Source organism: Amblyomma maculatum, chromosome 2, assembly GCF_055883805.1.
Source record: "Amblyomma maculatum isolate TAMU_Amacu chromosome 2, ASM5588380v1, whole genome shotgun sequence".
NCBI classification, from domain to species: domain Eukaryota; kingdom Metazoa; phylum Arthropoda; class Arachnida; order Ixodida; family Ixodidae; genus Amblyomma; species Amblyomma maculatum.
Window position 1 is genome coordinate 111,344,798 of NC_139345.1, and position 13,349 is coordinate 111,358,146.

At 43.1% G+C, this 13,349-nt stretch overlaps 1 protein-coding gene across 1 annotated transcript; it reads right to left on the reverse strand.

Moving 5' to 3' along the window:
• Nucleotides 1-6,332: 6,332 nt before the first annotated feature.
• LOC146199559 (adult-specific rigid cuticular protein 15.7-like) lies at nt 6,333-8,736 on the reverse strand. Its single transcript, XM_084592782.1, has 3 exons — nt 8,725-8,736; nt 7,668-7,757; nt 6,333-7,059 (listed from the first exon to the last, which is right to left on the reverse strand). The coding sequence occupies exons 1-3, from the start codon at nt 8,734-8,736 to the stop codon at nt 6,775-6,777; spliced, it is 387 nt and encodes a 128-aa protein (XP_084448908.1). The 3' UTR covers nt 6,333-6,774.
• Between the last annotated feature and the right edge of the window lie 4,613 nt (nt 8,737-13,349).

Here is a 13,349-nt window from a genome sequence, read left to right on the forward strand (position 1 = left end):
CAACATCATGCAATGCTTATTACGAGAGCGTGTTGAAGTTTAACATGAGGTGATCGGCTGCGACGATCACCTAATAGAGAGGGCTTATCAGCTGTCGGTATATATTACTCGGCCTGCGGATCCTCGCACTCCGCGTAATGCTTCCTCTCCTATTTTCGGGACTGCAGCCAAAATTGCTCAAAGCTCAAAATTGAGCGGAGCTGGGAGTGTGGTCGTACTGGTGCGTAATTTTGTGGTTACCATGAGGCGACACCACAGCAAATGTTGCATTATTTGTAGCGCAACACTTAATAATATAAGGGAGTAATATAAGATGAGTTGTTTGGCGAGGGTCACACTGCTACCAGATGCCGAATTCTCGTCGGCTTCAGTGCCGGGCAAACCCAAAACAAGTGGTGAATATATCTGACTCGTTGATATGTGACTTGCAGACAGGACATCCTCGACGTTGATATAAATATCGGTATTGAGGCCATATCCGGGCTACAACAGGTGTGAGGGAAACCCCGACCCGGATGCTGCTTAGCGCAATTGCTCCTTTGCGCGGGTAAGACCGCTAGGGAGAGTAACCGCACATGGTTGAACAAGGGCACGTGTTCGGCTGTGGAGGTGCTTCTTTCTTGTGAGAAGCAGAGTGGCATCATCCGTACTAAGAAAGCCTGGCATTGAGGAGGGTAGAGTCACCTGTCAGGTTGCAGAAAATGCATAGCTTTGCGAACTGAATGGGTCATTTTGGACGCACTCAATTCGAATGGTGTATATTCTGGCACATTTTTGGGCTTCGGCTCACGCGTCGAAGTAGACGTGTTGCTTGAAGGGCGTCGGTGCGGATGACAATTTTGAGTGTAGATGGTAAGGTTATGTCCGATACAGAGCGAAGCGCGTCTTGGACGGAAACGAGCTCAGCACATACTGAAGAAGGAGATTCTGCAATTTGTTATATAGATGTAGTATTAAGTGCCGGCTTACAAGGACAATGAACTGCAGTTGTCTTTTCACATCTGTCAATGCTGGCATCTACATATATAATTATCGAGCCTTGGGGCAGCTTGGTATCTCTTTCTGTGATCCTTTCACGAAGGGATGATGTCGCATACGATGTGGTTGGTCGATGAATATCAGTAGGTTTGTTTTCGCTCAGCTGAACAAAATTCCATGAATCAAGAAATGGCGATGGCGGCGGCAACATTGTGCGCGATGTAGCATAGGCCCGGAGCGCTCGCGGTGTGTGCAAAAGGGCCGCCTTAAGGCTACGAGCATCACGGTGTTGCTGTGCCAGTTCATCTAATGTGTTGAGCCGAGCGTTCTCTTGTAGTGCCACGACCGGTGTGATGCGGGGGAGACAAGTGATGGTTCTCAAAGCCTGTCTCTTAACTGCTTCTAGACGATCCCATTGAGCTGTTGTCAAGTGCCGAAACTATGCTTGATAAATGGAGCGTGGCTGCAGAACCGCTGTCACCAAATGCCATGCGATGTGGGAGCGAGCGCCACCGGATTTAGGAGCAATACGTCTGATTATGCCCAAGGTCTGCATCGCCTGCTTTTTAGCCTCAGAAAGCCAGGTGGTCCCCGTTCTATACTGATGAACCGACAATCCCAGAATGTTCATCGTCGGACTTTAGTGAAGGGGGATTCTAGATAGTTAGAGACGGATCGGTGTTGCAGCGATGGTACACATCTTGATGGTACACATGAAGTGTGGTTTTTCACCCTGTTACAAAGTTGCACTGTAGAGCCTACGAGACATATGTCTGAGCGGTCTATTCAGGTCTGCTTTGGAGCAAAACGGACACAATGTGGGTGGTGGAGGTTGGTGATTAGAAGAATAATATTTACCTGTGGATTATAAGGCGGTAATTTGTTTTCAGTTTTCGCGGAAATGTATGTTGTGAGAAACTGAGGAGCGTCAATATCAAAGCTGAGCAACTTTCATTTTTGTTTGCCCAGTTTTCTACATCTCAAAATTCGCTTCGTGCTTCGATATGCAAGCTGAGAATGACACCTTTCGAAATAGATCCAATTGGCTGTCTCCCCTCGCACTCTCAACAAATCGCTTCGTCGGAATATTTAATACTGAAACACTTATACGGAGCACGTGTTCTACTACGTGGGAGGTCTTGACGTCGTTTCCAGGACAACATGCGCAAGCAGCTAGCTTTGCCATTATAATGCTATCTAAGCATGAAGTACAATTTTAGTGGGTTTTCAAACGCGTGTTTTACACGTTGCTTGAATCAGTCTGCTGTACCGATACTTTAGAATCGGGATCTGTGTTTAATTTGCCAGCTATCAGCTTTTCATTTGTAACAACAAATATTTATATTTAGATTTGTTAATTTTTGTAATTTGTTTTTGTTAAAACTCTGTTCATATTGTTCGTCTTGCCTCATATAGCAATCATTTAGATGTCGCGCTGACGTATCTTTCCCAGCTTCCAAAAGGAACGGCTGTGCCAAATAATTTTGAACGCCCATGTATATTTTTTCAAAGCGCTAGGCTGCAAGGCTCGCGGAATAATTCGGCGCATGAGATATGTTTCGCTGACAGCGGTAATTATCTTTGGAGTGCACCAGATATATGGATGTGTAAGGGTTTGTGTGTATATGTAACAAGAAATACAGTTATAAAAACGCATTCCGACCCACTTTTTTCTGGTTGGTGAAATGTGGAGCTCCAATGATTACGAAAATGAAGCATTAATTTTAAAAATGGTATGCGGAAGCAGGGAGAGGAAGGATCTTAATTAAGCAAACACCATGTGAACATATAGTGAGCTTTAAAAAATGGAATAATTGGACGCGTCAGGGGACTCGTACTCCAATGTAAAAGAGATCTCATTGCTTATTTAAGGAACACGATCGATGCCGACAGAGGAAAAACGAAACCTTACTCGACAGAATTCTAGTTATTAGCATTGAGAGAAGACGTCTTTGTGCTGGAAGCGTGAGGACTACAGCGTTCGGTGACACTCTAAACAGACTGCCCACACAGGAAACATGGAATAGGAATATGCGATATTCACTCAAACATGGGACGTTAATGCGGAAGCTTTCTGTGGTGTCCTCTTTCTTTTGTGTCTGTGTTGCGATACTTGAATGCCCTGTAATGAGCATACTGATAATCAAAACATTACTTTGAACTTTTCCTTTCTTTCTTGGCATTACAATAGGAAACGTGATGGAAAGCGTGCTGTAAAATTATACGCGCGGAACGAGTCATATATGAACTTAGTGCAAATAACAGTGATGAAAATGGGCGAGGAAACTAACTTCAGTGGCACATCAAGTAATAACGGCCACCGGCACTACGTAGCGAGACGTGCTGGCAGCGAAATCTGTTGAACGTTGCCACACCCCATGGTTAAATATTGCTAAATATTATTATTTCATATATTGGAATCACACCTTAGTACGGCGCAACGACAATTAAGAATTACCGGAAGCAGTGATTTATGTTCACTTGGCTTTCCCTTTGACGGTTGCGGGCAGTCTCAAGAAATTAGCTAAAATATGGAGACTTGTTTGACTCGTTTTTGCCATAGAAAGCGCGGCTGTGGCAAATTCTTGTGAGACTACGCACGCATGCTGCACAGACGTGGATACTATACGCACGTCCTGCTGTATATGTTTTCCTCAACCCACGAGTTACGACGCCATAGTGACTGACCAGTAGTATCTAAGTCAAAAATAAAAAGCGGTACAGAACCGCCTCAGAAATACGCCAAAATACTGTGTAGTGCTGTCGCACCGTCATACTTTTCTGTAGCTTTGCAGTACTTTCTCATAGTGGCGTACATTTCCTGCAGTACTTTTCTGTAGCCTGTGGTTCTGTACTAATTTTGTGCTCTCACTTCACAAAATTCTGACGTGATTACAGAAACTGCTGTTGTCACAACAGTTTCGCTATCAAAAATCGTATATTTCTTTTCACAACAAACAATTTTAACGCAGGAATAGATTTGATGCTACCATTTTCCCCTCCCATTGTTCTTCATGGTTCAGTCAACCAAGCGCTATAGGACCATCACAGTTTCCTTAGTGTTGGAGTTACAAATATAATCGTGTGTCGAAGTATTTGAAAACGTACATGAAAAGATCCTATAGGGAAGCAGCACTCACTTCGAACGTTCTTTTTTTATTTAATCTACAATAGCCCCATTGATAAGGCACAAGAAAGTTACTATGAAATAGTTTCTAGCGCATGCATCCCGGCGTCAAGGATTGCCGTCGCCTCGCAGTAGACAGCCGTTTTCGCCCATGTTTCAGGACAAGTGGGGCCATCTTGCGCCATCTCCGCGATCCAAGCAAGAGTGGCGAGCCTGTTGCACTCGTCAAATCAATCTGTGTTAACTTCTTCCAACGGCACGAGGTTAACGCTGCAGGCGTCGTTATTAGCGAAAGGTGCACAAAAAATATGTCGAGTGCTGAGGACACCGCAGATGTTGAATAAGGCCAAAGGTCATGTCTGAAGATGTGGGCCGTAAATTGCGATGTCAGCGAACGAGATTTGGTGATAACGTTAATGTATATTTTGTCAAACACCGCCCAAAACACGTAAAAAATTTCATGGCCACTGTTTTTATGAATTGCGCGAATCTGAGCCCACGTATTGCGTGGACACTGGAGGCTCCTCTCATCATCTGCGATGACTTAATGTGGACGCTAAGAAATTAAAGTGCTTGTCAGTATTCATGGGCGTACTAAATGGAGTCACAGTTGTTGTCAACCCGTTTTGTGCCAGTGTTATACAGGTGCACCCTACATTGATTGCATCTTTGCATGACACGTTGCTTTAATCAGAATGAACTATGCGTCTTGCCTAAATTACTCCATGCCATTACTCGCTGTCCAGTGCGACAGCACAGGTACACACATGATTGAAACTAACCTCCCCCAGAAGCTGAAGGTTTTAATGGGGGAGGTGGGCGGGGGCAACAGAACATTTGTCAGCACGCGTGCATCCCAGTAGAGGAATAATGTAGGCTTAGGACGGATCAGACCTCCATATTTTACTTTTATTTTTTTTTGCTACCGACTTTTCTCACCGGTATTCCCATTAGTGCTGCAAGTTCGTTGTAACTTTTTAACCGTCTATTTGGAATATCAAGGACACTAAAGAAACATTTCACATTATCCTTTGAAGTCAAATATTTCGCTTGGTCGGTGGCTCATTTTTTATTCATTCAATGATGCGTCAAGCAAGGAAGACATTGCAGTACAAGCGCACTGTTTTTCATACAATCTCCGATTTTTGTCAGATTAGGCAGATAATGGCTTACTTTTTTATGTGGCTTACTAAACAATTTGTTCGATACTAGATTTTGTATACTCTACATAAAATGCATTTGATCTGTCGCCACATTTCCCTCAAAGGGCGAGGACAGAGATAATAAATGAACGATTTTGTTACGTTTCACCTTTTCATCTTATTTAGTTAGAAAGAACTATCCTGTTCACATAATGATGTTTGTCAACTTAGATACTGTCCTCTATCTATTTTTCAGTCTCTTTTCAGAAAGTCGTTACTCTAAAACAGAAGATGACAACTAGTGTGAGTGGATACGGTGATAGCAGGCTACAAAAGGTTTTCTTTATAACTAGGTTTGGTTTGTGGGGTTTAACGTCCCGAAGCAACTCAGGCTATGGGAGATTTATAACTAGGAGACAGTAGACTGCATGAAGTCATTTTCTCTTTGCTCGTGGTCTTTTCTAGCCTGCTCGGTACGATCGTTTTTATCCTGCACATAAATACTAGACACAATTTTTCCAGAGAAGCTGCAAAGATACGGTATATTAAATTACAAGAACGAGCTTCCTGCCTACTTTTGAAGAAAATAAAGTTTTTTTTTTGAAAACCCACGGCCTTGCGGGAATCAGGTTTGTATTTAGTGAATACTAAATCTTACACCTGCCAAGCTTCTGCGCTTGCTGCAGTCGCAGAAACAAGGGAAGTTTTCTTTCTTTAGATCTTCTAAGGAAGAAACCAGCAGCAGCTCGTGCCGCGAGTATTGGAGAGCAGGTAAGAGTCAGCGCGCTGATTGTTAATAAATATTGGAGCAAACCATTGAGCGAACGTCATTCCTTATAGCATTGAATATGCTTACTCACCATACCAAATGGCGATGAGTCGTGGTAATGAATGGCAATGGCCAGGTCTCAATTATTAGACCTCACACTACTACCTACATACTGAAGAAAAAAATGATACAAGAAGGAAAAAAAAAACAAAACAGTATGCAAGCACACTTGAGAAAAACTAAAATATAGGATTTGAAGAAGCCACTGAAATGTAACGCGTCGTTTAATAACTTTTTATTTTTCTGTTTACATCATTTGTAGGGTGCTGTTACTGTTCTTTTCATTGATGTATTTGAATAGGTGAGCTGTATGGCTTCATTTGCATTTCCGAGCGGTTATTCTACGAAGGATAGACCGCCCATGAACGGTACTGCTTTCGAGGGACAGGAAGATTAAAATATTCTTTAGCAAACCACTGCTACGCATTTAGTGAGGCATAAAAATTACACACGGTGGTCGTTTCCTCCTTTTGGGAATGGTTCACTTGTGTTCAGTACACATTTGCTACATATTTTACAAGATCAGTTCTTCATATCTGGTAAATAATTGAAAGCGTGAGTACTGAGACCACTATTCTTATTATCTTGATTTTCCGCTATTTAGAGAGAAATGGGCACTTTGAACCCTTTTCAGTTTGCACTTGCGAAGCCACTTCTCTAGTGCCTAGCTCAAACATACTGTTTTCCGCAACAACGACCTAACCGTAATAGCCGTGTCCGTAGGCAGGCACTGCTTTTCCGTGCGCCGAGTGGTACGGCGCGGCGGCGGGCAGGCTACTCTTGGTGCCCGGTTCGTTGGTGTTGATGACGGCGCGGAAACCCAGCTTGTCGGCCACATAGTGCACCCGGCGGTGGCGCCCATCCGCGTCGGCCAAGTAGTACGAGCCGTGCACGGGCCCGTACGCCGAGCCACTCTCGTGGCGGCCGTTGGCCGCGCCGTAGCCGTTCACGACGTCATAGCCAAAGCCGTAGCGGCCGTAGTCCTGGCGGAAGAGCGAAAGGGGAGGTGGAGACGGCGCGTGCGCACTCAGCTGATGTCCCCGAATACTGTCCAAATTATTTAAGCTTACTTATAGCATGATAAACAAAACAACAGTTGGTAACAATGAAGTATGCTCCGCGGCTTCATATCTTGCCCCGCTTATGATTTACAGTAAGAAACGGAATCAGATTTTTTTTGTATCAAACTTCATTAAACAGGCAAGATGCGTAAAACTTCCTAAGCTTATAATTTCGCCGGTTGCTCAGGGTTTTATTTAAGTAACAGAAAATGATTTACCAGTGGACTACTTTATGCTACGATGCAATTTAGTGTGGCAGTAACTGCAGACGTATGTTTTATCCAGCTCTAAATATTTAAGGTCTTTTTTGTAGTTTGCATTGACGTTAAAAAGTGGGTAACGAGGAGCTGAAAACTATTAAAGGAAGCTTGAAAGAACAGCATTGTTTGAATATCGTCCACAGCTGCTTCATTTTATCTCTAGAAATAAAAATAATAATTTCTGCACATCGAATCTGTAGCAAATAGACTTCAAAATGCAAATGGCATTCAGTATTAGGTATTTACGCGTTATAAGTAAAAATTACTAACGTCTTGTTTCCTGTATGTCTTGCTCGTGCCTCCGTGACCACCGTAGCCTCCTGCGACAGCTAGCGCCACCAGGGCCATTACGACTGTCAACTGAAAAGAGCGCAGTCAATCAGGGTTAGAATGGTGCATCGCGTCGATTAACACCACCTTGAAAGCGCCAGCATAATGAGCATGGCATGAGCGAGGCATGACCATGACATGGCTTTTCATTACAAGCAAGCCAGTAAAAAAAAAAAAAAAAGAGCAGCTTGCGAAATATACGCGCAGAAAAAGAACGAATGACTATATATATAGCTTAAACAGCGACTAACTTGACGTAACCAGACAAAAGCAAAGCAAGAGAAATCTACACTGCGCCATTAATCCAGTCGTCTGTTCCGCAAGTTGGAAAAAGCCGTCTTGTAAATCCAATTATTGCTACGTCTACCTTTAACACGTAACGAAAAGTCAGCGCTGCCTTTCTCAATCTTCACAGTGTGGAAAGTCATAAAAGCATTACGTTGTTTAGTGTGCAAGTATTTGCAAAGTAAAAAAGTGCGGTCTCTTTAACAGAGTGTAGTTGAGTCTAATTGGAGTAGACTCCCCGCACCACTAATGTATCGCGGGTAAGGTCTCTTTAACAGTCAGCAGTAATCTTAATCTCTAGCCACTAACTACCGGAGATTCGAGGACGGCGAAGTCAGCGACAAAGCCTACGAAAAGGTCAGCCAAGTATAATTGCCCCCCAAAAGAGCGAACTTGTGAAGGCGCCGGCAGTTGACCCCAATTTGCTCTCAACTTCAGAAGACTGTGTACGAGGCGCAACGCGCAAGTCACTTGCAGTAAGAGGCCGTCCCAATTATTCTCAAATCTAGACGCAAGCCTCCATTGTTTCGGACGCCCGGCTTACAGGGCACGTAATCCACTCCGGATGAGTTGGTACGCGTATTACGAGGGAAATTCATGAATGTGCGCACCGCGTGTTCGCTCCAACGCCGCCGCTAACGAGAAGTGGCTGGGGTTCCAATCCAGCCGCTTTTCGCCGTTGGTGGCCGCTGGCTGGCAGTGAAGGACTTACCTTAGCGAGCATGTTCGTTGTGGCGAGTTCCGGTCTTGGTCTATGGGTGTCAGTGGGGGCGCACTTTTATACGGAGAACAGGGGAGGAGGAGAACACGTTTTAAAACACCCTGCCGCCTTCAGTTTTGATTTTTTTTCTTACACGAAGAGACAAGTTTCCAGTCCGCTTGAGTGCCGCTCGCTAAGAATGCTGGCCTTTGTGTGTTTCACTTTCTGTGTCACCCTGGGTTGAAGTAGCGTGAGCGAAATACGCACGAATATGCCTAACATGCACACGCAGGGTGTCAGTATACTGGCGACAAATTTGGACGCTTTCGATGCTAGATTATGAGGATATATACTCGCCGGCTTACTAAAGAGCTACTCTACTGTTAGTTTTGTGCATTTGGTTTCTTCAACTAAGTGTTCTTTATTCTAAGATCTTTTTCCAAAAACAGCAGTTCGATGACTGGAAAAAGTATACTCTCCAGTTAGGAGGCCTTGCTTTTATGATGCGTATTTAGCTAGATAGTGATATTGGGGCTGCTATCAAGAAATTTGAAACTTTTTCTTATTGCTTATAGTACAAAATTTTGCATGGGGCTTGTACGCGATAAAAACAATGGCTAGAAGGTGGCGGTTTAAAGTCGAATTATTGAGCGGACTTAAGTAGGAAGTATGTTTTCGTAGAGAATTTATGGAGCTGGAGAAAAACTGCTAATGTTATTTGCTTTTCGAAAAACTAATTACTTGTTACCATCCACCTCAATCTAACCACATGGCACTAGAAGGCGGAAGCTGCACAACTTTCTACAAATCTTCGTCTTGCTGTGATGCTATAACAGGTGACTTCGGGCAATGGGAGGCAGTCCATTCCTTTTCAGATTTTTTGTTTTTTAAACAGTTTTTTTCGGCACTGCTTTTACGACAAGTTTTTTTCTTCTTCTTTTCTATGCGGCTGCACTCAGGTAGCGGGTAATGTGTAATTATTGCCTTAATAGAAATGTGCTGCGCGTTGGGAAATTCGCTCTCGCACACTGAGCTAACATCGTTTCTATAATGTCACGCCATGCTTTGTTGCTGCATGTAATAGCAGTGTGATTTGGCTAAAGTACTTACTGTTAAAACACTTTTTACCGATGATGACATACGGTGCTTACGAAAGATCCTTTCGAAAATAGTTTATTAAAAAAATTTAAAGTTTGCGCACTGTGTTTTCGGAAAAACCGACTTCTTAAACTAGATTAAAAGCTTAGAGTTAACTCTGTCAGTCACGTTTGACTCTAGAGATGTAGCCACGGCAGTGCTAACATTAAGTAGACAGATATTCGGGGTGACAAAACAATGTCCTCGCTTCATTTTGTCTTACGACGTGGAATGCAATGAACTGATGTACTTAAGTTGCTTTACCTTACAGGTTTACAAGGCTGGAGCTCAGCGCTCATTATTTATCAACTCGTTGTCTTCTTTTTCATGTTTCTTTTTAAGAGTACCCCTAAACCTTGGAAGCGTATTCAGTACGAGGAGGTTGATTATTGCACTAACTGTTTCATCGAGCGCTCGAACTGAGTCACACTGTCGACGGGTAAGGATATGAAATAAAGCCATATCTGGCAGGGTGGCAAATTCTGATGAGAATGCGACAGCAGCTTGCGTGCACAGAGCCTGGCGTGTATAAAGATAGCTATGAACCGTGTGGGCTCGGTGCCTAACGCATGGAGTAGCAAGAAAAAAATGGAATCCAAACGGCACCCACTTGTACGATTGACACATTACCCTTCTTGAAGTAAAGAGAAATCGAGGGACGGAAAGGTAGGAAAGGTGAAAGGTGCTCCACATGAAATAACAAGGGAAAATTATCCGTATGGTGAGCTAGGTGGACTTTTACATGCATTGCAGAAAAATGTGGTAGATGTGCGAACCGTTGTTTATACAGCTTCAAACTTGAATGGTTGATGTAGCTCAGGAATAGCTAACCTTAAGGCATTTGCACATATGTTTCCTGAATATCTCTTCTCTTGCATCTAGTTTAGGACAGGTACAGCCGCAGGAAGGTAGCCGCTGAAAACGTTGTACACTACACAGGTATCTACAGCGTCATAAATAATTATTTTGCTAACGAGAAAAATTCAGCGATGATTTGAAGGAATTAGATATTCCATTGGTAATTAGAAGGGAATAAATAAACTTAGGAGGACATTTTAGTTATACTTTAAAAGTCAACATGATCGCCTTCGTACCGCCAATCTCGTTCTGAGATCATGTTGTGAACCCATGACGCTGTCGACCAATCATGTTTCTTCCCGGCCGCTGTTTACCGGGAACGGCTACTTTTCAGGCTGAACGAGCTGTATAGGATGTCGAGTTGAAAGTGGGTATCGAGATATTTCATAAAATAGTGTGATCCATTGTTTTATCAATATTGAGGATGAGGTTACCAAAGAATCACGCTCGCTTAAAGGCTGTTCTACATTATATCTGATTCGCACCATCGGTCAGGCAATCGAGAAATGTGAAATATATTATCAAGCCTTATGTGTAACCTCAATCTTCACGAGAAAGTTTTTGGCTGGGCCTATACTGCAGCACCCGTGCAAGAGCTCAAGGCACAATGTACGTAAAATGCATAGACGTAAAATACTGGAAATTATCTACAGCAGCTTCAAAGCCCCGAAAGATTTTCAGCAAGGAAACTGGGCAAGTGCTGGCAGGATGACAGCAACAATGTCGGCAGGCACAAACGATATCTGCCGTGCTGTTAAACGCGTGCTTACAGCAAGTATTGAAAGTACCTAACGGGAAGAAATTGGGAGCAAGAATTAGTAGAAGTTGTCTTACAGGGTTACATTATCTTGCTAAGAAAGGCTAACTACCAAGCATGATCCAGGATCTAGGTAGCAAACGCCAAATGGTGAGAATAAAGATGAACATTAAGAGACCTAAAGCACTGTCGAAAGGAAAGAACAGTTTATGATAGATAAGACAACCTAAAGTGAAAAGGCAATACAACTCATGGTAGGAGTGAGCGCCGGTTTGGACGACGATAGTATAATAAGAGGAATAGTGTGTAATGCATTTTTTAGCTATTATCAAGCAATTAATGAGAAATTACCGGTATTTCTCATGCAAGCGAATAACAATTACATTTACATTAGGAATACTGAGCTATGCAGAAGAAACATGGAGGCTAATGAAAAGGTTGATACCTAACTTGTGCATAGTGTAGAGAGTTACTGGAACGAAAATGCTAGATGTATTTTCAGAGAGCGGCAAGACAATAAAATTGGTCGGAAAACAAATGCGGCTTCAAAGCACATATAGATAAAACAAAAAAAGTCTTTTATGACCATTACGGCTTCGCTAATGTCGAATGAACATGCAGATGCTTTCTCTAGCATTTCTTTAGCTACATTTTGCTTTATTTAGGTTTGTTGTGTTACGTCTTGTCTTGTCTAGGTAAGGATTGGTGCTTTAGACTTTCGTTTGGATGAAGAAAGTCTATTTTCAGTCTTAAGCTTAGTGAAAGGGTCGGTTTGTCTCATTTAGGTTCGAAACCAAGAGATGGCGAGTTTTCCGTCAAGCAGGGGCTCAAGAAGGCTTCGCAGCCATCCCAGTGAAATGTAAAGATGCGGGTGGAAATAGGATTTATTGGCTTATGCGACGGCTAACGCTGGTTGTATTTCGGACGCCGCAGAGTAGAACAACCAGCCTCAAGTGACACCTTCAGCGCGAGAGGTGGGCGCAGGAGTCAAGTGATGGCGCTAGAGATCCCCAGGCGCTGAGTGTTCTTCTTTAGACGGGCAGTATGTTTCCACATTAAAAAGGCTTTATCGGGATATGTGATACGAAAGCAAGTAAGGCAACGGTCGTTTCAGGCAATGGAGTGAATTCAAAAAGAGGAAAGGTGTAGCAGGAGTCATGAGAGAATTTTCCAGAGGGATGAGACTAGGAACCTTGCTCTTGCGAGGTAACGTGTCAGCATTTGGTACAGGGCTGGGCAACTGAAGGGATATAGGAGAGGCCCTTTTCCTGCAGTCAGGGCACTTAGGCAGTTAGTAAAATGAGAATTATGGAGACGATGATTCAAGTTTTGAGAATCGCGGCAGTACTCGGTGTCGTTGCCCATTTTGAGAAAAACAAATTTCACAAAGCGCTTTTGTAGGAGCACGTTAATTCGCTGCTATTAGCTTCACAGCAGTACTTTTTTTACAACGTACCCACGAATATAAACTATTGTTTTCCCAATGTGCCACATTGGGTGCGCAATCAAATGTGTCCGACACTCGGAAGGTGGCGTCAGAGAAGATGTGCCGCACACTAACAAACCCATATTTATTTTCAGAACGACAGGAAAACATTACTGAGAAACCTTAAAAGGTGGCGCTAGCTACGCAAGCCGGTGGTTCGAGTTGTATTCCCTGATGAATAGGTAAGAAAGAACGCATCATTATTTCAACGACAATTAGTATTTCAATAGTACACAGGCTTTCTTGAGGCCCCATCAATCGAAAAAATTATTCTGCTTCATGGCACACACAGACATGGGACAACGAGACAAAATGGTGCCAATACTCTTGTGGAGTTAACTTTATCTCTTCATTAACTTCAAAACTCTAACATATATTCGTCAAACAGGTAAATGTGTG

Excerpts from the sequence above, each read along its gene's own strand:
- LOC146199559 (XM_084592782.1), bottom strand. Across the intron at positions 7,060-7,667 it reads AGACATACAGGAAACAAGAC|GACTACGGCCGCTACGGCTT; the intron begins GTTAGTAATTTT and ends CTCTTCCGCCAG.